General features: G+C 46.9%; 2 protein-coding genes across 2 annotated transcripts in view; both read left to right on the top strand.

The window, feature by feature from the left end:
* The first annotated feature begins 8,612 nt into the window (after window positions 1-8,612).
* LOC119385777 (juvenile hormone acid O-methyltransferase) lies at window positions 8,613-10,632 on the top strand. Its single transcript, XM_037653163.1, has 2 exons — window positions 8,613-9,185; window positions 10,612-10,632. The coding sequence occupies exons 1-2, from the start codon at window positions 8,613-8,615 to the stop codon at window positions 10,630-10,632; spliced, it is 594 nt and encodes a 197-aa protein (XP_037509091.1).
* A 9,252-nt stretch (window positions 10,633-19,884) lies between these two features.
* LOC119385775 (juvenile hormone acid O-methyltransferase) overlaps window positions 19,885-25,634 on the top strand; it is a 37,282-nt gene continuing 31,532 nt past the window's right edge. Inside the window, exons 1-2 of the mRNA XM_037653162.1 lie at window positions 19,885-19,915; window positions 21,712-21,738. Coding sequence (XP_037509090.1) covers window positions 19,885-19,915; window positions 21,712-21,738 — 58 coding nt within the window. The remainder of the gene's footprint in view (window positions 19,916-21,711; window positions 21,739-25,634) is intronic.

Below are 25,634 nucleotides of genomic sequence, written 5' to 3'. Positions count from 1 at the left end.
ACACGAAGACGCCGCCGCGCAGCACACCGGAGCGTTGGGTCAAAGTCCACTCCGCGCCGTCTTCGCGGAGAGAACTGCGCTCTTTCTGCAGCCAGCGCCAAATGCTCCCGTCCGAATGAAGTTAACACCTTGCAGGTAAGAGCTGTTATTTTTAGTACGCACCGGATACGCTTACATCGACGCGCGGCAGCGATAAAACGACCCGAGGAGAAGACGAAACTTACCGGCGGATAGCTGCTGATGTTCCGGGGAGGTTAGACGCACTTTCGCCGTCTGTACTGAAGCCTGGCGAATCGAAGTCGTCTTCCGTGTCTGTGCTGCTACCATAATCCAGAGATTCCCGCTCAGATTAATCGGAATCCGTCGAAATACGCCGTTTCTGTTGAGCACCCGTGAGCGACTTCGACACGAAGTTTGAAACAACGAGTGCTCACCTACCCTACTGCGAACGAGCTTTAATAATCTCCCCGCGGTACGAAAAAGAAACTCACAAACAAAACTGATAAAAAACATGGTATTTTACCCTTTGTATCGCGTTAGCTGTCCAGAACCGCTCAAAGAGTGCCAAAACTGTGAACTTGAAGTCATCGATAACATACTATCGATGGGAATAGGTGCGGTCACGAAAGTGCTAAACCACATATACATATATATTGCCACACGCGCTCCTTTATTTCTAAGTTTTATGTTACCGCCCCCTTACACTTGTTACTACTGCCTTGCGCAAGCCGCGCCAGAATGTCTGGGAACGTTCCACATTATTTTAGGACCATCTGTTAAGATTGAGCGTAGAAACGCGAACAGCTGAGTCTATTCTGGAACTAACGTGGCCACCAGCGATAAGGCTGGAATGTTCGACGTCCCATGTATAAATGCCGACGCACCTTACCGCAGAGCACTTTATCGACGGCCGACACTCTGTTCGCCGCTATCAATGCACAGTGTGTATTGCTTCTATACTCGGGGACAACTTTCTGTGGCAATGAAGGGAAAGCTACGGGGGCGGAGCGTCTGCACATGTACAGTTACGCGAGTAGTCCGGTTTGGCGTGCATCTTGTAACGCCGTGGAAAGTGGTGGCTAGCGTTTTATTTCGACGCAAACGCTGCTTAGCGTCTAAGGTACGGGTAAAAGGCGCGACTTTTTCAAGCAGGCAAAAACGCGAAGTGACAACGTATAAAGTAAAGCGTCACAGTTTCGCCGCAAGGGCGAAGCAATGAATGCGATAGCAAGAAACTAATGCTATACGAAGTGAGGCTCGCCATTGAATACTCTCAGTTTGGACATCGCTCCTGTTGCAAAGGCGGCCGAAGCAGCGAAGGAAACTAGCGTGCTTCAAATGTCAAGCTGTGACACTTGATAGTTCGCGCTCATCTTCTAGTTGTTCGTTTAGCGGCCTTGAGCTTGAGTGACTTTCGTACGCTCCGTAACATGAGCGCAGACATCACGGTGAAAGCTTGAAACATCCCTCTTCCCCTCACCACGAGAAAACCGCGCGAGCAGACAGCGGAAGGGCAAGGTTCTCCCTGAAGCGAACGAGCTCGCCCACGAATTTTAAATGCGCCCGTCGCGCTCCTAGCGCCATCTCGCTGGTAATGAAGAAACGCTTATAGGCGCCTGCCGTCTCTGAGTCCGTCCAGCGGTAAAGGGGGTAAAGGGTGTGTATATAACGCTCGCCGTTAGCTACGTGGAGGATCTGCGTTTCGTGGCGTAGTGGTTAGCGCCACTCGCTGCGAAGCAAGAGGTGCCTGGTTCGATTCCGCGCTTCGGAAGCATTTTTCTGAATTATTTTTCTTTGGGGCCTTTATATATATATATATATATATATATATATATATATATATATATATATATATATACTTATAAATATACAGTGCATAACGGCAGCGACGGCGACGGCAAAATTCAGCCGAGACTGTCCATATAATTGCTCTCGCAATAAAACAAATACAAATATCTCGCTTGTGTGCGCTGCGTTCCGCCTCAGAAAGCTACATGTAGGAATTGAAGGAGTATTTTATATATCTCACGCAGAAAATACGGACGCAATTGTGGGACTACATTCATTAGAGGTAGGATACGTGCATTGTGGCTCTGTAGCTTTCCCTTCATTGCCACAGAAAGTTGTCCCCGAGTATAGTTTGGCTTTCCGTTTCCCGGGCACCAGTTCGGCCAAATACAGAGTTTCATCTTGGACAAGCCGACTGCTGCCTGCGTCCACGTCACGACTTCATGGCAATATGGTTTTCTGTAATGCCTTATCAAGTCCCCGTGACTGTATACGTACTTTCGGGATGTTAGTACAACACGTGAGCCTATAAAAGCTTTCACATTGTCACTCTGACGAAGGCCGTGCCACAGCCGAAACGTTCGTAAAAAACATTTTATTGCGCTAGCACCTGGCGGCATAGTGTTTTTCAAGAAGCGTACAGGAATTCAATTTTCAATCCCGGCAAGCATCGCAGCTCTCCAGTTCCTAAGCGCCGACAATGATGACCAGCCGGAATGTATCAAATTTCGAAGGTACTCTTACTTCAAGTTCGCCGGCCACACAATTCGACAAGGCTCGACGACTCCACGTAGTCATCTTGCAGGAAGTGACGTCTTCACTTCAATTGAGACAAACAAGCAAACAAACAAACAAGTAACCTAAAGGCCCGATAGGCTGCAGCTCTTTGAGCAACTTCAGATCTAGACAACGTCACCATTCTGAATATCCTTGACGAGACCTTGCCGTAAAGTTTGTTTCTTTTTGAGTCCAAGGAAGACAAATAATAATAATTTAATTCTTGAGACATTACATCCCAAAACCATAGTACGATTATGAGAGACACAGCAGTGGAGGGCTCCGTCAATTTCTGCCACCCGGGGTTCTTTAACGTACGCCTAACTCTCAGCACATGGGACACTAGCACCTTGACTCCATAGAAATGCGGCCGCCTTGGCCAGGATTCGATCCCACAACCTTCGGGCCATCATTCAAGCCCCATAACCGTTAGAGCACCGCGGCGGGTAAGGAATAGCGAGGAAGCCTGTGAACGAAGGTTCCGCCATTGCTGCAATCATAGCGGCAAAACCTTAATTTGCTAAAGGACGAATTGTGCATCTTCTTTTATCTTTAATAGCTTCAAGTCACGGAGGCATGATTTTAGAGCGTGATTATATCATAAAAAACGTAGACTAACTTTCATGCATATGAGCAATGCATCCATTTTTTTTTTCTAGCGAACGCACAGAGCTACACACTAGGACGACACCGGAAGACCACTGGTCTTCAAGTGGGCTTTAATCGACATTCCAGGACGCATATAAAGATTTCATTGCGTCCGCACAGGTGCCTGGTCCCTGACAATAAGGTCTCATAAAGTAGCGCCTCCTATCTATGCCGGCCGCTCACACACAATCTCTGTTTTGCCCAGACAATCTGCTTCCTTCATTGCCAACGTCGTGGTCGAGGTGCTAACACACGTGTCACCCGCCCTAGAATCTCGAGAGCTTCAAATAAATGCCGAGACCCGTGTGCTTATATTTAGGTGCACGTTAAAGAAGTGGTCGAAATTTCCGGAGCCCTCCACTACGGCCTCTCTCATAATCATATCTTGGTTTTGGGACGTTAAAACCCAACAATTATTATTATCGAAAGCTTCAATATGTCTCCCTCTCCCTCCGTTGCCAAAACACACTAGAGACGGCCACGACACTATGAAGGACGTCTCTAGCGTCCCTTTATTACCAACAAGATAAGAGCGCGATGAAAACAAAAGGCGGACGGCGGAGCACCAAGACGCCACGCTGTTTCCATCGCTTTTCATCGCCCAAGTACCTTGAATGGTGGGTTCGTCCGGTTTTGCTGACGCTGAAGTTAAGGTGCGCCTTCGTATTTCCAGCATCGAAGACTACCCTTAACACTGCCAAACTATACTTAAAACAAAGAATACTTACAAAGAATACTTAAAACAATTTACAAATGGCTGGAAAGGAACAATATTAAGTGGGCGAGATCGGCGCATGGCACGTCCGGTGGAATGACCGAAGGAAATCGGTGCTTGAACGCAACTGTTAAAGCACAAAAGAGTTTTCTGTCAATCTAGAGCTTGTTTCCAGCCCAGTGTGATTAAAAACACGGGTCAGGCGCTTAAGCTGACGTCAAGATAAAACTATTTTGAGGCGCGTGCGCAGCGAGATGTGCGTAGTGAGACGCAGTGACATGTTGCGCGTTCGGTTCACCGCGGACAAGTGCTCTTTTGCTCGCAAAGTGCCAGGTGCACGTTTTTTCTTATTTGTACGCATGTGTGTACGTATGGCAGCTTTTGTTTTGTGTCGTGATGCTCTTAACTGCATTGGGTTTGGACAACTTGAGAGATTAGATTGCCATTTCACGCAGCGCACAAAAGGCAAAAGATAATGCGTCGCTGATCGGATGCGCATTGTGCGACTCGGCAGGAACAGAGAACGCCAGCAAGAAAACGAAGTCGAAGTTTTGAGGAGTCTACAACTGTGACGTTCACGGCGACGGGTTATTGGCCATCTCCGGCGAATAATAATTGTCATCAAAGCGAACTCCTATCAATCAGGTTTGACAGAAGCAGTCGCAATACTACTGACCGCTGTGCAGCAGCATCCCGAGTGTCATTTTGAACCTTCTACTCACCCCTGCGACAGCCTGCTGCATCTGCCAGTTTACGGATCAAGACACTTCCGTGCGTGAGTATTACTGGAGCCTGGAGCTTGCACAAAGAGGTGCTGCATCTCTAACAGAGCCCAGTTGGCCCTTCAATTCGATTCTCTGCAAACCCGACGACAGACTAATGTGTGTGCTACGGAGCGTAAAAAAACAATGGCAAACAACGATACGGTTTTTTCAGGTCTATGAAAACGTTGCGGTAGTAAGCGCGGACTTTACCGCTCATAATGTGATGTGGGAGGGGATTACATGTGACCGCCGTGGAGAGACTGAGAGAAACAACTTTTATGAAAATAAGACCCCTGCATGGTTACTGCGGGAAGCCCCTCGTTCAGGGTGCCACTGGCAATCGCGGCACGCCGGGCCTGGTCAAGGGTCGCCAATCGGTTCGCCAAGTCCAGTTTGGAGAGTCGCGTCTCCCATGCCGAATTTACGAGTTTGTCCTTAATTAGCGGCGACACGGTGTCTGCCTATCGCTGTGTGCACTGGTAGGTTATGTGTTCGAGCGTCGGAGTAGAGCCGCACGACGGGCATTTGTCGCTCTGTTTTTCGGGAAATAACTTGTGCAGTCCATGTAAGTGTGGGTGAGTGTTTGTCTGTGTTCGGCGCCAGTGCCTCGCCTGTCGCTTGTTGTGAAGAACAACAACTTTATTTATGCATGTATGGTGATTGGTGCATATGGGTGAAGCCCCTATTCTAGGGCCCCACTGGCTTCTGCGGCTCACCGGGCCTGGTCGAGGGTTGCCAGCTGGCTTCCAAAGTCTAGTTCGGAGAGTTGCGCCTCCCACGGTCAGTTCGCGTGTGAGTCCTTGACTAGCGGCGAGACTTACGTTGAGGCATGGGCCTTTGGTTCGCCTTCCCACTCTCTTTCCCTTCTCTCTTGGTGTGCCACTGGGTGCCGTAGAAACGTGTGGCGCAAAAAAAAAAAAGCAAATCGAATAGAACTGGTCTGTATTTGCGGAATGACGCTTTTGTATTTAACATCCTTGCAGGGTATAACTCTAAGCAGCTTGCGTAACTACTGAAGCTGCTTATATATAACACTGTGCTCCAGTAGTTTAGTAAGTATAAGCGACACGAGGGCACATCTGGAAACATGGTGCATAGTAAGCACTTTCCTCTTCACATTCGAAATCTTCGCTTGCGCTTTCCACTTCACCTACAATACACAGCAAAAGTAACGAATCAGCAAGCTTTTCGGTAACACTGCAGTGACCAAGCGGAAACAATATCTGAGACTGACAGCCTCACCTCGATGATTTAAAACAGCGTCAGCGGGATTTCTTAGATTGTTTTGTTCCCCTAATCACAGCGCTGGAGTCGACTCGGAATACGAATATTTCAGACCAGTTAGGCGAAGAGCGGAGGAGAGATATGGATGAGAAGGTCTACTGGAATGTTACGGAGACGGACAAACACCGTATCAGTGCTTTCGCGCCATCAGCTAGAAAATGTATGGGCAGAAAGCGCTGGCGTGAATTTGGTTTTAAATATGTAGCCTTACGCCACGGCTTATATTATGAAATGTGGTGTGCTATTTAAGTTGGTGAAGTGAACGAGAAGCAGTTATAATGGCGTTGACATTGTCCCAAAACGCGTCGGAGAAGACTGTTGTAAATGAATTTTGTATGTACAGTAACGTCACGCAATACCAATTTCGGGGTAGATAAAGCCAGCAAAACGGCCGCCAGCGCACCATGAGCGTGGCACATAAGTCATGCTGTACATGACATGCGTGTCATGATTTTCATGTTACCTCATGTTATTTATGTTCGTTACACAGTAACGTCGCGCAGTACCAATGTTGGTATATATCAAGCTAGCGAAACGGCCGCGAGCGCACCATGAGCGTGGCATGTATATCATGCTGTACATGACATGCGTGTCATGATTTGCACGTTAGGACCTGTCAGTTATGTTCGTCATACACTCTTGTCACGCCGTATCAATTTTGGTATATATCAAGGTAACGAAACGGCCGTAAGAGCACCAAGACTGTGGCATGTATATCATGTCGTTCATGACATGCATGTCATGATTTTCATGTTATGACTCGTCATTCATGTTCGTCATGCAGTCATGTTATGCCATACAAATTTTGGTGTACATTCGATTAACGAAACGAGCAGGAGAGCACAAAGTCGTAGGCGGCTAGATGATAGATAGATAGATAGATAGATAGATAGATAGATAGATAGATAGATAGATAGATAGATAGATAGATAGATAGATAGATAGATAGATAGATAGATAGATAGATAGATAGATACGCTCAAAGTCGCAGAAGTTCGCTAAGAAATGCTTCGCATTTAAAAATTTAGGGGGAAGGGGGTGTCAAATACGCTCCCCCCGCTGGCTCTGCCGCTGCTTTCAACATTTGACAAAACAACTGAAAGAAGTTTAAACGTTATAGTAAACTGAAGGCAGCAAACAAGTCCGCCTCGGGTTAATTAATTCGCTACATCAAAAGTCTCATATAGTAGTAGACTTCGACTCATTCAATTTAAGCAGTAGCAGAAACAATAGTGCTAAGTTTAAGAGCGTCCCGGTAACAGAAACCTCGAGAGTATGAACTAATAGCTATTAAGAAGGCAGCGAACGCAACAATATCGATCAATGGCATCGATATAAAACCACCATGTATCAATTCAGGACGCCTCGCGAAATAATATTTTTCTATGGTTTCATAGCCACTAAATGCCTCAAAACTCAATGTGCTGCTTGAAGAACGCAAAAAAAAAACGATGCCTTTTCTTACATCGCTTAGAAAAACTGCCGGCCCGTTTGGAAAATTCGACTTGGTAAGACAGCAGCAAACAGCGAGAGAGAGAGAGAGAGAGCAAGAGAAAGTGAAAGACAATTGACGTTCTTATTGTTCAAAGAGGTGGTCAAAGTGCTCGTGAGAAAAAAAAAGCATGATCACGTGTTGTGTCACAAAGCTCCGTGGCCTTGATAAGGTACAGTAAGCCAAGGAAGCGGAAACCTTTCATTTTGACAAAAAAAAAAAAACGCAGTTTTACCGCAAGGGCGATACAATGAATACGATGGCATCAAGTTGTAGTGTTATACGAAGTAATGTTGGCAGCTAACTCTGTTGCATACGGTCTCGCGTAACTTTACAAAACGATGGTGTAATAGAACACGTCTGCTCAGGGAGAGAAGCGTATTTCGCACAGTCTCTTCGCGTTGAGAGCAAAGCACGTAGTAAAGTATACGAGCCGTCCGCTGATGCCTGCCGAGATAGAGCGCGCGCCAGCGTTCTCGACCGCGCCTTATAATCAAAGTTCACAGTTGCTGCTCGAGCGTCACATCCCCCCTCCCCCGGTATTCCTGCATGCTCCTTCAAGACGGGCGGGTCGTTTCCTCACTGCTTGAACAACATTCGGTGGCAGGCCTCACACGCGGGCCCTCCGTGCGACGGAGATGGGTCGGCTCATATATCTCCGCTTCAGCTGCGTTCGTCCCCCCAGCTCGCGCGCTTTTACCCGTGGGTCGAACATGTGATGCGCGGGGGGATGTTATCGATTTGGACTTTATACGGAACATGACGGCAACGGCAAAATCCCGTCGAGAGTGTCCATATAATTGCTATCGCAATCATAGGCGTGCGCAGAGGGGGGCAAGGAGGCGGCCCCTCCTAGTCATGTAAGAAGAGGGGAGCGCAAAGTCTGTTCTATACATTGACTTAGTAGCGAGGGGGGGTGCCGCGATGAACCTTCGCCCCCCCCCCCCCTGAAGGGGAACCCTGGGCACGCCTATGATCGCAATAAAAGGCAAGGAAAACTGCCTTTTAGCAATTGTAGAAGCCGGCATGTTGTTGCGAAAAGATAATTGAAATTTGAGACATCTTTTCGCTGGGCTCTCATTAAAACATTATGTGCTCTACCTCTTAGTTTCCAGGAAAATACCCTGCGGACCGCAAGCTTTTAATGGCGGTTCAGGTGTACGAGGCCCCGCGGAATGGCCGCTGGTACGTCGCTCAGGACGCAAAGAAAACGCTTCGCATCTCCGCCAGTCTGTACGCCCGGAACAACAGCCTTCAGAGGAAACACAACAACACTGTGCTGGAATTTTGCGAGCCGGCGTTCCTCGCAGAGCCGCTGGACACGATGCAAGTCCTGGACGTCGGCTGCGGAACCGGCGACTTCACGCGGGACGTCCTCTTGCCGCGTTGCCTGCCCTGCGCAAGGCTAATCGGCATCGACTGCTGCGTCGACATGATCGAGCATGCGAGCCGACACTCGGTCCACGAGAAGATCGAGTACGAGGTGCTCGATATAGGGGAAGACGTGAATGAATTTATCGCTCGTCGCGGCCACTTCGACAGGGTTTACTCTTTCTACAGTCTTAACTGGCTGAGGGACCAGGGTGCCGCTCTGAAGAACATAGCTGCACTGATGGCGCCAGCTGCACAGTGCGTCCTCGTGTTTCCTGCTTCGTACCAACCTGCTACAGTGTGGAGCCTTCTCGCCCAGATGGACCGCTGGGCAAAATATTCCGAGGTAACGATGGTTCATAATAACTGGTTGCGACAGGGGCTTCCTGACACACACACACACACACACACACACACACACACACACACACACACACACACACACACACACACACACACACACACACACACACACACACATTATATATATATATATATATATATATATATATATATATATATATATATATATATATATATATATATATATATATATATATATATATATATATATATAGTGTGAGCGCTGACTATATAGTTCATCTTCATCTGTACAGAAACCATTGTAATCATCATCTTCGTCTGTCACGTGGGCTGCGCCGCTTTGGGACATTGAAATATAACCTTTCGATTACCGAACTGGGCGTCGTCTCATAAGTCTAGCCGTTCCAATATATATATATGGCTCTAGATAAACGGTCAAAGGGTCTTTGGTTCGTTAAGAAATGCTTCCCTTTTAAAGGGACCCTGCGACACTCTTTCAACCTGGTCAGAAAATGTTGCGGATTTGTAGTCGAGGGTCCTGCGAACATGCGAGTCAAACATTACAGCACAGCACGTGGCATGGAATTTGCAAATAAATTACTGTTAGAGAAAGCTAGAAATCGCTTGCTCTTCTCTCGAGAAATGATGCCAAATACCCATAATCAACTGCGTCCTGCTCCCAAATGCATATGGACGCTGATTTGAGCATCGTCAGGGGCATAGTTACCGCGGTAGCCGCGCTCCGCGAGCGCGTGATTACACTGAAAGTAGGTCATGGTGCGCCGGTATCAGGTGGGGAAACCGTCTGCTACTACTTTCGAAAAAGTGCCCGTAGTGCGCTAGAATGATGGTCGTCATTTCACAATGCACGATAAAGGTGGTGAAAGTGAAGACGACCATTATAAGCAGTTGTGCACAGGGCTTATTTCTTTTAACCTCGAATTTCTGGTGCGTTAGAACCAAACCGCTCAAGGCATAAACATTTCCTCTTAAATAACCGGCCACTGCAACCTAAAGCGACGCTTAAAGAGAAGGGCGCTTCGACGGCCCGGAGGGGTGCGGGCCTAAGGAGCTTCGCTCCTAAAAAAAGAAATCCGTACATCAGCTATACGTCCGTACGCCGACGTACGGACGTCGCTTCTCGCTCCATTGCCATCACCCCTGTATTGCTTTCAGCGCGCTCAATGGGACGAAAGGAAAGAGAAGGCGCTCAAAGCGTGCCAAAACTCGTTGTAACTCCGCCCGTACTTGACGGATTCGAAAAATTTTGCGGCAGTCTACAATAAACTCCGATAGTAAGGCAATTCGATGATTACTTGGAAAGGTGTTGCAGGACCCCTATAAAAGCTGCGAGAAAGTCGTTATGAAAGTTAAATGTCGCAGTTGATGAACAGAGAACCGATCAAAACAGACATTTATTGGCGTAACAAGCGTTAAATGTGTTTTAGCCTCCTAAAGACCTACATTAAAGGACCTTAAAAAACTATTCAGACAAGTGAATGTTATGGAACCGGGATTGTTCAAGGGGTACATTTCGAAGGCTGTTGAATATGGCGGCGTGCCGCGTACGAGGCACGCCCCCCCCCCCCCCCCCCTACGACGGGCCTCATAATCATATCGTGGCTTTGCACATGTGTTAATGAAATAACTGCGTTACATTTAACTGCACTGGCTTCCTGAGTTCAATACCTAAAATGCGAAATAGTCCGCTGACCCGAAGGTCGCGGGATTGGATCCCGGCTGCGGCGGCCGCATTTCGATGGAGGCGAAATGCTAGAGGCCCGTGTACTTAGATTTAGGTGCACGTTAAAGAACCCCAGGTGGCCGAAATTTCCGGAGCCCTCCACTACGGCGTCACTCATGATCATATCGTGGTTTCGGGACGTAAAACCCGAACAATTATTATAATAATAAGAAATCACCAAGTTGTAATGGTGATAATAAAGAGTCACAGTTTCGCCGCAAGGGCGAAGCAATGAATGCAATAGCAAGAAATCGAAATGTCACACGAAGAACCAGAAGCAGCTCGATACTTGCAGCGTGCCGCTGAAGCACAAAGAAGGACGCTCTAAATGAACGCACAGGCATGCACAGGGCAAGCGTGAACTAACAACTGTCACAGTTGCTACGCCTATGTGTTTTGAGCAACACGCCGCAAGGGTCGACAGTGGAGAATCAGACGCTTGCTTGCTTGCTTGCATGCATGCTTGCTTGAACCTTAATTCTTGGCTCTTACCGACTATGGGGGATCGGCCATGAAACCGGCGGCCAATATGTGGGGAAATTTAGAATTTAGACGCTCTTAAATATTTCTTATTCTTTTAAACTGCGGCGCGTGGAGTGACCCTCTGCGTCTCCTACCAGAGGGGGCGTCTGATTCAAGGTGTGCCCGGTATTCTTTGTATTTTTATTGCGATAGCAATTATATGGACAGTCTCGGCTGTATTTTGCCGTCGCCGTCGCCGCCGTCATGCACCGTATATGTATAAGTATGTATATATATATCAAGGCCCCAAAGAAAAATAACTCAGAAAAATGCTTCCGAAGCGCGGAATCGAACCAGGGACCCCTTGCTCCGCAGCGAGCGGCGCTATCCACTACGCCACGAAACGCAGATCCTCCACGTAGCTAACGGCGAGCGTTATATACACACCATTTAGCGCTGGACGGACTCTGAGACAGAAGGCGATAATAAGCGTTTCTTCATTACCAGCGAGGTGGCGCTAGGAGCCCGACGGGCGCATTTAAAAGTCGTCGGCGAGCTCGCTCGCTTCTTCTTATATTTGCGCATGGGAGAAGCTTGCCCTTCCGCTGTCTGCTCGCGCGGTTTTCTCGTGGCGCGGGGTAGAGGAATGTTTCACGCTTTCACCGTGATGTCCGCGCTCATGTTACGGCGCGTACGAATGTCGCTCGAGCTCAGGGACGCCGCTAAACGAACAAACAGAAGATGAGCGCGAACTATCAAGTGTCACAGCTCGACACTTGAAGCACGCTAGTTTCCTTCGCTGCTTCGGCCGCCTTTGCAACAGAAGCGCTGTTCAAACTGAGAGTATCCATTGGCGAGCCTCACTTCGTATAGCATTAGTTCCTTGCTATCGCATTCATTGCTTCGCCCTTGCGGCGAAACTGTGACTTTTTTTTTTCCTTCCACATCCCGAGTGGGTACAGAAAATGGCCACTTTGTCGTGCGCGTCTCAAGGCAACGCCACCTAGACAAACAGGCTCACGCTCCTCCGAGATTTCCTTACCAACAGCGGTACATGGTGTATATAAATAGCTCGCCGTTATTTCGCCGGCGCATAGATGGCGTGTGGATGAGTTGTCTAACGCAGAGCGCTGGGGAGCGAGGGGTTGCTGGTTCGAATCCGCAGTCGGGCACTTGAGAATTTCTTTCTTCTGCTTTATTTTTATTTGTGCCTTTTTTATATATACATATAAATATCTGGGACATGAGGGCGTCGACAGACGGCGACAGCGACGGCAAAAATCAGCCGAGAGTGTCCATATAATTGCTGTCGCAATAATAAGTAGGACCATAGGCGTGCGCAGGGGGGGGGGGGGGCAAGGGGGCGAGAAGGGGGGCGCAAAGTCAGCCCTATACATTGTAGGGGGGGCGAGAAGGGGGGCGCAAAGGCAGCCGCATACATTGACATAATAGGGAGGGGGGCGCTGCGACGAACCTTCGCCCCATCTGAAGGGGAACCCTGCGCACGCTTATGAGTAGGACAGCCCAAAGCATCATAAAGGTCCGTATGTATTGGGCAAATTTGTCACCAGCAAAAACGAGCATCACTCCAAACACAACGGTAGCGCAACGGCTGTCTACAGATTTTTCAACGTATATTCAAGCCTATAATCAGATGAGCTCCCTCGCGTTGCAGCATTTGCATCACTAATCCCGTCGCACACAAAATCTCTTTACAGGCATTCCTTCGCTCGGAATGTCCTTTTGTTGTACAGCAATAATCGTCAAAGGTACCGCGTTCCTTCCCTGGCGTTGTCGCCGCGCGCCCGGTACTTTGAGGTCATGAACGGCCTGCGTGTTATAGCGCGACTTTGCATTCTTGGTAGGAAATTGGCGAGCGCCGAGTTTTTAAGTGAGGAAATGCAAGCAAGCCAGATGACGATTATTGTTGTGGGACAAAATGGCGTCTCGAATTCCCCCTCTGTTTATAGAGTGCACCAAACCGGCGATTCAATACTTTTAAGATAACATTCGTGAAGGCGCATCTTGCGGCGAGCGGTAACAGTGCACGGACTTTTAGCCGGTGAATCGAAGCCACCGAGGAAAATAAAGCAAGTACGCGGGTACAACATATAATTATTAATTAATTCAATAATTATTTATGGGGGCCAGAACTACGATGGGTTTATGAAGCAGGCCTTGGTGGGGAACTCTCAATTAATATCGACCCCCCGAGGTTCTTTAACGCGCACCTTAATTTAAGCTCACGGGTGTCTCTGCGTTTCGACCCACGTAGCGGACGGTAGTCGAACCCGCGTCCTCGAGCCTATAGCTGCTCGATACATTACCTGATCAGCTACGACGCGTTACCGACAGCCCTTTTACGACACGCGAAGCCAGCCGCAGTGCACGTGGAATCGTAAGTGGAAGCCAGCCCTGCATGCGCACGAGCTTCGACCGAGGGGCCAGTGCACGTGACGGATAAAGAAAGCGAGCTGACAGGCGAGTGGCTCGTGACATCGACACACTCCGCGTTCGCTCTCTTTTGTCCTCGTTCGCTCTATTGGTAACGCCGCAGACGCCAACGGCGGCGCCGCTCAACGCAGGAACGGGCGCTAAGAGCTGCGCTTTCAAAAAAAAAAAAAAAATCACAGCATATCCACGGAGTGAACGATGATGAGTGGGCGAAGCTGCGGAGGTTCATCGGTAAACCGTGAATCTTCCGTGAATTCTGCCCAGTACATCATCACCGACGTGAGATCGGGCGCGTTTATACTAAAGGTTCGATGAGTTATGACGACTTGCAGCTCACTTTAATTTTACATGTACGCTGTGAATTTTCATTGTTTAGAAAACCATTAATTGCTTTAGAAAACATCTGGCGTCTTTCGTTAAGCAGCTGGCGTCTTTTCGTTTTGCTTTAGAAATATCTGGAGTTCTTTCGTTTTGCTTTTAGAAAACATCTGGCGTCTTTCGTTGGTTTATTTCATCAATCAACGGCGTTTTGAACAAAATTTTTATTGTTTAATCACGCACAGGAGAAATCTCACCAGGCACTACCTTGGAGGTAAACAATGGCTGCTAATGGGAATGAGAGACATAAGAAGTCGGCTTTTAGCTAACACTTACACTTCTACTTCTACTAACGTTTCCTACTGTAACATGCCAATGGCTGCTAATGGGGAATGAGAGACAGAAGAATTCGGCTTTTAGTTAACGCGCACGCTGCGAATTTTTCATTGTTCAACAACGCACAGGAAAAATCTCCCACCGGCACCACCTTGGAGGTCAAGATCTGGTACTAGCGTTACCACTGGTTACGCACTACTACGACTACCAGGGACGAATGGGTGCCGCCTTAAGGAGCTTCGCCCTTAAAGTCAATGAAGCCTTCATAGATACTGCCTGTTCCGACAGGAGTCCGTCATCGAGGCGGGCGAACACGGCTGCTGGCGACAGCCTGTGCACACTGTAGCTAGGAGGACATCGGCAGATAAAACGTTCGATGGTTTCCTCACTGCCGCATTGGCTGCAGCGGCACTCTCATCCATGCCGATTCGGAGGACATATGATTCGGCGAAAGCGTTGCTAAGCCACAGTCGGCAAAGCACACATTCACCGCACACCACCCAACTCTACTCGCATCGCTAGCTTGGATTTACATTAGGATGAATTTTTCTTCCATCGAGCAGTCACGTTAGCACAAACCGGTGTTTTATGCGCGGATATGTGACCACGGATGTACTCCCGCGTAACTGTCGAAGTCAGGAGGCGTCAACGTTAGCGTTGGCTTCAGACAATTGTTGGATTGTCCGGTCGTCCAATCATCCTAGTATTTGCATAAAACAGTGTTGCCGAATCGAGAAAAATATGAGTGGACTTCGTTTTGAAATAAATTTCTAGGCCGTGTCGCGGAGCATGAGCGTAATTACGTGGCACACTTCGCATATTTTGTCAAGTTTCAGCGAAACCAGAAGTATACAATTATGCCTGACACACAACGACGAAACAGATTGAAATAGGATGCAACAACAGTGTTACCATCAAGGACATAGTCCGTAACTAAACAATATAGGATGTTTTAAAGTAATATTTTTTTTTTGTTCAACCGTCTAAATATTAGAACAACTGATCACCGAGCACCTCAGATTTCACAATCGCTTATCACACCAACCTTTCTTTAATATACCGCTTGGCTGACACTAACTGGGATACCCTGCATAGGAAGCTCATATTATTGCTACAATTTTTTATTGGAGATCCTACTAGCGCAATATGTGCAGTCTACTACAAATGGCTATGTACGTCTATAAGTTAATCACAGAAGTGTGCTTTAAAAGCATTGAAAAATTTTCTTGAAGACAGCGGCATTCTTGGCCATTACTAGCACATTTCATCTTTGTTTTGTTTTAATGGCAGAGTGTGTATTTATGTGCGTGTCGACTATTTTTGTCTTGGTTATGTTATGCAACGGTTGCTCTTAATTTTTTTTAGCATCACTTGTGTACACATATATGTGATTGTTTAATATGTTGTTTTGACTGTTATGTTATGTCTTGACTGTTACGCTAAGTTGTATTTTGTATGTACTGTGGGTTAATTGTGATTAGAAATTTGGACCCTATGTACTTTATGTTTATGGACCTATATGTACATTATGTTATGGACCCTATGTACTCCGAAAGCTAAGGAGTAGCCGGCGCCTTATTTGTGCGCCAACATCTCCTTACATCACATGTCAATAAAAAAATCACGTATGCACTCGAGAATCTTTTATTTGAAGGGTCAGGTAAACGTTAGCTTTGTCTTTAAGGTTCTTGCCTTTCAACGAGCGTAAACAGGCTGCGCTTAGTGGATCATCAATAGAGAGAGAGAGAGAGAGAACGTTGATGATAGAAGGGCTGTCGATTCTAACTGTAGTCTGGAAACTCAAGCAAAAAAAAAAAACTTCTGTAACTTTAAATTGTAACAAGAAAAAAAAATAACATGGGAAGGTAGGCTACATTAGAGCCGGCTATCCCATCATCATCATATTAATATTGAAGAAACACACAAAAACAAGAAAGGCCAGAACGAACAAAAGAATAAGAGAAGAGAAAAATAACCCGAAGCACTATGTACATATACGATATGTGGCGTATAAAGCGTTATAGCAGAGTCTAATTTTGCGCAAATTCAAGTTTACCAGATGTAAACGCAGTTGATTGATTTAAATCATATTTTCCAGCGATGCAGTGAAGTGGTTTCAGCTCTTTAGAAGTACTAAGAAATGACATTACTGCTTCTCTTCATTATATTGTGTTGTTAATGAACATATCTCATCGACATGTTTTATGTGAGTGCATGCAAAATTATCTGTACAGACGGTAATCTCTATGACCACCCTGTATGTGTTGCACTCTGCCCATTCTGTATACGCCAGAGATCGCATGTGTACACAGTGCTTGTGATCATGTTTTCTTTTCTTAATGTTTTATTATTTCTTGCTTACCTGTGTTTGTGTGTTTTTACGAATATCAATATCACGATGATGAGATAGCCGGCTCTAACGTAGCCTATCTTCCCATTTTTTCACATGAAAAAAAAAAACAAAACAAAAAACAAAGTAATGTACCCAGAATGCGACACGTATAAAACGAAGGACATTTTTCTCTGCATTATTACAAGTGGTGTCGACGCTTGCTGCATCATACGTGACGGCTTAAATGCTATCGGTTTCCGTCTCCCTCTGTGCGTAGTGCTCTGATCGTGCTATGCTTGCGTATTTTATTTAATTATATTTACACATATTACAGTGATACGGTCGCGTAGTAGGAATGGGAACAGCAAATTAGCGTAAACGAGATAAATAAGAGCAATTAATTTGAAGCAGTTAACATTAATTAGTAAACACGAACAGCAAGGAAGGAGTCGGAAAGGCGTACGGCAAGAATGGTAACCAGAAAGGAGTTCTGGTTGGCTGCCCTATGGGCTTGGATATTCAGGGAAGGAAATAAAGGGATCAGAGGTTGAGGCGCGAGGGAACGAAGGAAATGAGTACAGTGTATTTATGTGATGATGCGTGCTGGACTGCACCACGTGTTTAAAGGGACACTAAAGTGAAACAATGAATCGGTTGAGATTTACAAATTGTACTATGAACACTGTAACCTTGTTAATTTCAGCATCATAGGCTTATTAATACAGGAGAAAATAAAGGTCCAAGTTTCGTATTTAAATTTAGCGCCGAAATCACCGCGCGTGACGTCACCGATTTCAAATTGTGTTGTTTCGTATTTTGGCGACATTAGCTCAGAAAAACTTCCTTAAATTTGTTGTGTTAAGTCTATGTCCCCCTCAGAGGACAATGCATTTCATTTTTACCGATTAGGAATTTCTACCGATTAGGAATTTTTTACCGGAATTTCTGCGACATGAGCTCTCTGACGCCATCGCGTTAAAAATGTTATAAATTCTAAGCATGAGAACTGCAAGTACTATTTCCTTTAGCGAGCGTGATAGAACTACTAGCAAGAGATTGACTATTACTTTTTGTGCAGACGCTGCTGCAATTTATTGCGAAGAGCCATCACATGGAGAAGGCTGAACAGATACTGTATATGTCGTCGCTACTTCATGAAGCCGGCCTCTGTCCCAACATTTTCGTGCTATCAAGGCTGGTGACATTTGACGGATGGTCGGAACAGGACATAGTCGGTAAGTGCGAAGACGACACCTACAAAAAAAATGCTCCCTATTAAGTCTATTAAGCCCATGCCTATGAAGTCAATGTACGGGGCAGACTTTCGCCCCCCCCCCCCCCTCCTGTTTCATGACTAGGGGCGGCCGCTCCCCTCCCCCTTTCGCAGGCCTATGAGTATGACCAACTTGCTCACACACATCATGTCTTCAAAAGACAGGCGCTGACGCCGAAAGGTGACAACACTGACAACAATGACACGCGGAAGCTTGTAGCAAGCCATCAGAGTCTCGGTGGGAGGCAAGCAGCACGACCAGGTAACAGGTGCGGCAACGACCCAAGCCACCCAAGTCCCCCGTACAGCACATAGGCGGCCGCTTTCCTAGCGCTTTTCTAGTGGGCCACGCGCACCACCACCGCGCAGCGCGATGCATTTGCTGACGTCGTCTAATTCTTCGTTTTGCAGGAGCGGAGATGAGCCTCCTTCCCATCAACCACCTTGTGTCTGACGACGAGAGGGCGCTGCTGCTCGATGACGTCACAACGCTGGTTCGGAAAGTACACGGACCGGAGACTGACCAGTCCATCTTCCGGACGTACATCATCATGGCCACCAAACAAAATGGCTAATCGCAGAACGCACGCATATACTATCTAGCCGACTGAATATCTTTCAGAGCGAAAGCGACGAATGAGATTTTATAGCGAAGAAAATGTTCGATGATACAGATGCACGTTTGGACCTCGCGTGTATCTTATTCTATTCAAACAAAAGAGCGAGATTTTCTGTGCACATTTTTGTGGCGGTAGCACTTCTGGCATGCATTTCATTTGCATATTGTGGAAGCCTGCACGCTTGCACTACGTGCAGTTCGATACTGCGATGAATGATGAGCCCACTGAAATGTACTGTAGCGGTGTACTTCATTTCAGGCAGCGTCAATAAAACATCTTGAAAATGCGCTTCTTTCTCTCCCAATATTACAGAGAAACTCGGGTAATATCACCGTTGCCCAGAAATCTGTGCATGCTGCAGTTCTTCTGTTATTTATTTATTTATTTATTTATTTTATTTGCATACATAGATACACATGGACACAGAGAAGAGAGGGAGAGAGCAAGCTGGCAACTGCCACCTAGAGGGGCACCACGCCTGCCTACACTTTCGGGACGAGAGAAGAGATAGAGAAAAGGAACTAAGGAGGAGATAAAGAGGAAAGGAGATAGGAAAGTAAAGAAAAGAAATTGACGAAGACGTGGACAAAAATAGGTAAACACACACACACACACACACACACACACACACACACACACACACACACACACACACACACACACACACACACACACACACACACACACACACACACACACACACACACACACACACACACACACGGCCGCGTCGAGATACACAACCTCTCGGAAAGAGGTAATCGTCAATGGTCGTGCCCTTAAATTCGAAGAATCTATATTCCTTAATCAACAAAGCCCGCTGCGTAACAAACGCGGGACAGTGTAATATAAGATGCTCAAGTGTTTCACAGCAGCCAAAAGCTGCACACAACGGACTGTTCACACGCCCTTGACGGTATAAGCCTTCACGCACCAATACTGAGCCGACTCTTAGTTTGTATAACGGTGTTATGGAACGACGAGGCAAGCCACGACCACGAACACGTGGAGGGAACGATCCGTTCGCGACACGCTGGTCTGGGTGCTGCTTTAGGAGGTGGCGGCGTAATGCAGACGAGCGTTGTCCATCATAGACGAAATTTCCGGGCAGTCACAGTCATCATGATTACAAGATGAAGCGAGGCGACCAGAGTCTTCATTTCCAGCAGTGCCCACGTGCGAATGTATCCACTGGGCAGCTGGGACAGCCCAGGTGAGAGAATCTTGTCGGCGGATTCTATGATACTGCATAGAATAGGGCTGTCGGCCTCTTTTCCAGTGACTCTGCTGAGGGCACCACGAGAGTTTGTAAGGATGACGACCTTCGATGTAAGTAATCCTTTTTGCACGTACTTAAGGGCGTCATCAATCGCTGCTAGTTCCGCAGTCACAGATCATGATGATGGGTGAGGTATTTAAACACTCGTGTGATGTCTACCGAAGGACAAAAAAAAAAAGCTGCAGAAGCACCTAGGCCGTCGCTGCGTACAAATGCGCCCGTAAATACTTTAACGTAATCTCCAAATTCTTCAAATAAGTGCGACTGGGCTATAACTGCAATGATGACGAAACAGGTTTAACAGTTGTAAAGCAGTCATTCGTTGAATCCTGCATGTCTCGTGTTGTACGCAATAGGCCTGTCTCAATGATGTAAAAGTTGGACTTGCTGTACTGCGTTACCCTCTAACGACCGATGCTTTCGCTCTAAGTTACCCGAACCATTTACGGAGACGAGGGGCGAGAACAAATGTATATGCATCCACCGTTTAAGATGCTTTTGGACAAGTTACAACATCGATGATGGCGAGGAGGATCTACAATCATGCGAGCTTCTCAGTGCAAAGAACCTCACAACTCGTAGAGTTCGTTATTAACCAATCGACGGAAGTATACTGTCACAGGTGGAGTCATAAAGACTTTCCAACGTAGGACGTATTTAGGTTATTATTAAACGGTGGAAAACTCATAAATTCAACTCACTATATGCGTTCTTAGCGCCTACAGCCTGTCATCTTGGCATACACGAGCGCAATATTAACGCGTATATACCGTACGTATGTTATTACAGAACACCTAGCAACTGATGATGATAAGTTTTTAGGCAAAAGCAATGAGGAGGAAGCGTTTCTTAAAGTTGGGGCTTAAAGTCATTGCGTTCAGATGGTTTAATGGTGCGCAGATAACGAACGGTCAGCAAACACTAGATTTGAAGCAGGTGCAATTGTGTTGACGGAAAGCGTCTGATGAGGACGCTCACTTTGGAGTGATAGCTTGCTCCACAGCAATGGATAGCCATTCATTGAGAGAGAGAAAAGGTCACAGTTTCGTTGGAAAGCTGATTCATTGGTAGCGATAGCACTGCATTACATAGACAACTATACACGAGTTTACACAGTGCCTATATGCACGGGGCCTAAACTATCCGATCAACTTTTCAGCGATAACTTCGATACTCTTCTTGCATCTAATAAAGACATTGCAGGGTAAGGTTGTCTTAGAATAGCAGAGTACTAGAGTAAACTTGCACAGGTGCTTACTCTATTTTCGTTTATTTTTGTAATGCAATATGCAATAACACATGTGTTTCTTAACTTCGCAACGTAGTCACATATTTATAAGCATAATGAGTGTCATAAGTGCACCTAGTATGTATTAATGAATTGTTATGTTCATTAGCCGAAGTGTAGTTAGTATTTCTTGCTAACTATTGTATGACTGTCACCTTTAATTAACTGTATTATTATAAGTGTTCGAATGCATGTATTGCTTATGAGTAGAGGCCGGATTTTTAGGCATTAAAAAAACTTGTTTTAGGCGCCAGAAATAGGCAGACAAAACAACGTTTTAGTCATCCAATATCGTAAATATAGGCAAAATAAATTTTAAACGAAGACGTGCGCGACGTCTATCTACAACAGGAAAACAAAAATGTTATTCCTTAAGATGGCACAATTGCGTCAACAGTTGAATACAGCCGTGCAAATGTGCTTTGTCCCGCACGGTTCGCAGAACACGGTCTCTTCCATGTTCTGCAAGGTGAGTCAAGTGTCCACTGTCGAATCAATACACCCCCGGGTGTCCTTTCGGCACGACTGAGAAGGGCAGAGCAGGAGCAGGCAGCCAGATCGCCAAAAAACCAGAAGGGATGGATTCCTCCTATTGGCCGGGTCGAATCACATGGAGCCGATTATTTCTATCCTGGTAGTGAACCACTGCCGTAGCAAGGCGGGGGGGGGGGGTAAGGAACCTCCCCCTCTCCGGAACTTTTCAGTTTTGCGTGTGTATATATACACGCACACATACAAACGCATGCACGAACATACATAAAGTATTGTTGAAACCTCCACCCCTCCCACCCCTCCACCGAAAAAAAATTCTGGCTAAGCCACTGCAGTAAACACCTTAAAATGTAAGTTACAAGCAAGACAAAACCTGCGTGCGCATCACATTTTTCTTTCTTTTTTTTGCACTTCACTCTCCTTTCCGCTGACGGCTCTCCGCGGTTTCGCATTCGCCAACCGCTCGCGCCACGTCAGCGCGGCGGCGAATGCTCGGCGGCGCGACCAGCTTCACTGCTGCCAGTGGTTGTTTCCGGCAGTCGGTTGAACTAAAGGATTACGTTGAACCCCATAGTTCACAACAGTCAATGTTGCGCGGAAACATGAATAACGGTCTCATACAGTACCCGGGAACGAACCTTAAGGCTAAATAGAGTTCATCTAAGCGCCAATTTTGAAAATAGTCATTTGTAGACATTTGTAAGCATTTAGGCAGGAACGCCAAAAATAGGCATTTATAGGCACTATAAGAACATTATAGAAGCCCTTCTTAACCTCTAATTCATGTTGATATATCAAAATGGCGCGATAGGAGCGGAAGGAACAAAATAGGCATTTGCCTAAATTCCGATCTCTATTAATCATCACTGTCCGTGAAGTGGAGCTGGCTGAATTTTTTAAATGTGAAGCGTTTCTTAGTGAGCCAAAGGCACTTTGACCCTATCTATCTATCTATCTATCTATCTATCTATCTATCTATCTATCTATCTATCTATCTATCTATCTATCTATCTATCTATCTATCTATCTATCTATCTATCTATCTATCTATCTATCTATCTATCTATCTATCTATCTATCTATCTATCTATCTATCTATCTATCTATCTATCTATCTATCTATCTATCTATCTATCTATCTATCTATCTATCTATCTATCTATCTATCTATCTATCTATCTATCTATCTATCTATCTATCTATCTAGCCACCTACGTCTTGGCGCTCTCGCGGTCGATTCGTTATGTTGGTATACATATACCGAAATTGACATGGCAGGGCATGAGGGTATGACCTACACGATCCGCAGGTCATGAAATAAATAACGTGACTTCTCAGTCCCGTACGCTGTGACATACTCACTACCACTCACGTGCGACACATACCAGCGCACAGCGGTCTGTGACAATCGGGTATGAGCCTCTGGTGATTCACAGTCTATATCAACCGAGACTGGTAATAACACAACAGCATGAAGAAGCCCGGGTCGCCGAAAATGCGGTGCCAGCGGCGTTGTCGATGGGTGAAATATCCCGCTGGAAGCAAAGAATAAAGATCGAGTCGGGATCAAACACAGGCCTTCTGCATGGCAGTCGTGTATTCTGCCACAGAGCCACACCAATGCTTCCAACAAAAGATCATATACAAGCGTCACTCAGGACAACGCCAATTGTGGTTCCAGTGTCGGCTATCCGCATTCATATCAATGTAATAAACATTACATATGTACGTTTAAGACTAGCTATACTCAAGCGTTCCTCGAATAGGCCGACCATCGGTAGTTGTGATATCTACATCATCTCACCGTAGCATGCAGTTCGTTGCGTTGAAACTGACGTCTCTGCACTAGCGAGAGTACTGATGTTACGTTGGACCATGAGCTGCCCTTTGTACGCCAGTATACTCGTTGTACCTGGCAAGCCCTCGATATACTCAATTTACGCAAAGACAGAGGTACACCTCGTAACTCGGTGCTCAAAAGCAAGAAAATGCAACATAGGCTGCTACTCGCGGACATCTTTACTTGAAATTGATTCCCACAATGCATGGCAACTGCCACGTGCTATTGGTCCCATACGGCTTCACAAATGAAGACAAATATACAAGGGCACACGTAGCTCAAGTCGTCCTGGAAAGCCTCTGTACTCGATTTGGTTATACTGTAGTGTTCGACTGCGTATCCAAATACTGTGCTTGCAGCCGGAACAGCGAGAACTACAACAAAAACGAAATTAGGTTACCGCTTTATCCTCTAAGCAAACGACAACAAGATGGAGAAAATGCTTGGAGTGGTGCCTTTTAAATGTGTGCTGCGAATCGCTCACTAAGCAAGGAGAGTGTCAGCCAAAAGGAGCGATGATAGTCCATAGAAATGAATGGAGAAAAAAATTACACCATCTCCCGCTAAAGGGGACCATGAGGCGATACGAAGCCGGAGCACTTGCACGATCGCGTTCCGTTGGCGATCGTTGGGCATGCTACTGACCTCGCGTCGTGGAACGCTAAGAGGAACGCTACGCGCGTCGCCTCTTCCCTCTAGCCTGGCCGTTCTCACAGGGCGAGCGCGGAACGCTGTCGACAGGCGCGCGAGAGAGGGGGAGGGGACGAGCATGCGCTGGCGCTCATCGCGGCGTCGCGCAGGAGAGAATGAGGCGCGCGAGTGGGGGGGTGGAGCGTAGGAGAGGAGGGGGAGGAGGATGCACATGCGCAGCAAGGGTAGTCACGCCGCACACCACCACCACCGGATTGAACACCGCCATAAGATGCTTCGCATCTAAAATTCACTCACGATTACGATACTGCATAATGGGAATATGAGCGCAGATGTTTAGGTGTTTTGATTTCGCGAGAAGTAGAGGCGCGACTGCCTCGCTAAGCGGGAGAGCGCGGAAGGAAGTGCGTGGGCGCGTTCCAGAAGAGCCGCCGCAGACAGGCCTCCCTTCATGCAGATCGGTGGACGCCCTCACCGCATACCTTAGTGATGACGTCATCGGCGACCACACAACGACGCGCACTACAGTGGAGCCGCGGGTGGCCGCCGCGGAACCTGCCGTCTCGCCACGGTCATTCCCTGCTCCTCGCACTTTCCTCGCTATCGCCGTCTTTCATCTTCCGCTTCGCGTTCGCTCTCTTTCGTCCTCGTTCGCTCTGCTGGTTACGCCGACGGCGACGCCGCTCAACGCAGGAACGGGCGCCTAACAGCTGCGCTCTAAAATCCACGCAGAATCCCATCTGGGAGAGATCTCACAGGCTGGTTGCAGCACTGTGGAGGCTATGGGACTGCTAAGCCAAGGAAGGGCGAAAATGCCTCACGATGTATTCATCCGCGCCGCGTCGTCTGCTCGGCGTCCCCATAGCGTCTGCGTCCACGCGGTGAGCGAGGAAAGTGAGCACAGTGCAGTAACCAACGCTCCTAAAGTTCCGCAGCAACGGCCCGTAGCACTGAAAAAAAAAAAAAAAACATGGTGGCACCCGTGCGAGCTTGGTTCCTTCTGCCTCGAATTTATAAGGTTCTCGTCGTGCGCTGTATGACCCGTAATTTCTAAACCGACGCTTGTGTTTCTAAACTGACGACGCTGGACAGCAATGTATTCGTAACTATTTTGCAGTGTTTCCAAGCGTCCTTTTCAAAATCTCGGGGACAAGGCCTAGCAGGCGTGACTGAAGGAACAGCTGATCTCAATCCTGAAGCAGCACTTCATACTGCCAGTATTTCTGCACGCAGAAAGCTCGAGATTTCTCTTAGGGACGGAGGAAACACGACGCTGAGTTAGCTTGACAGAGCACGTCGGTTTCGAAGCACAAGCCAACAATTGGCTAAACACGCTGGGAAATTTCCTCGTATCGGTTGTTCTGATGTGCTGGAGTGATTTA

Source organism: Rhipicephalus sanguineus, chromosome 3, assembly GCF_013339695.2.
Source record: "Rhipicephalus sanguineus isolate Rsan-2018 chromosome 3, BIME_Rsan_1.4, whole genome shotgun sequence".
NCBI classification, from domain to species: domain Eukaryota; kingdom Metazoa; phylum Arthropoda; class Arachnida; order Ixodida; family Ixodidae; genus Rhipicephalus; species Rhipicephalus sanguineus.
The sequence above is the reverse complement of the archived record's forward strand: the minus strand, read 5'-3'. Positions and strand labels throughout refer to the sequence as shown.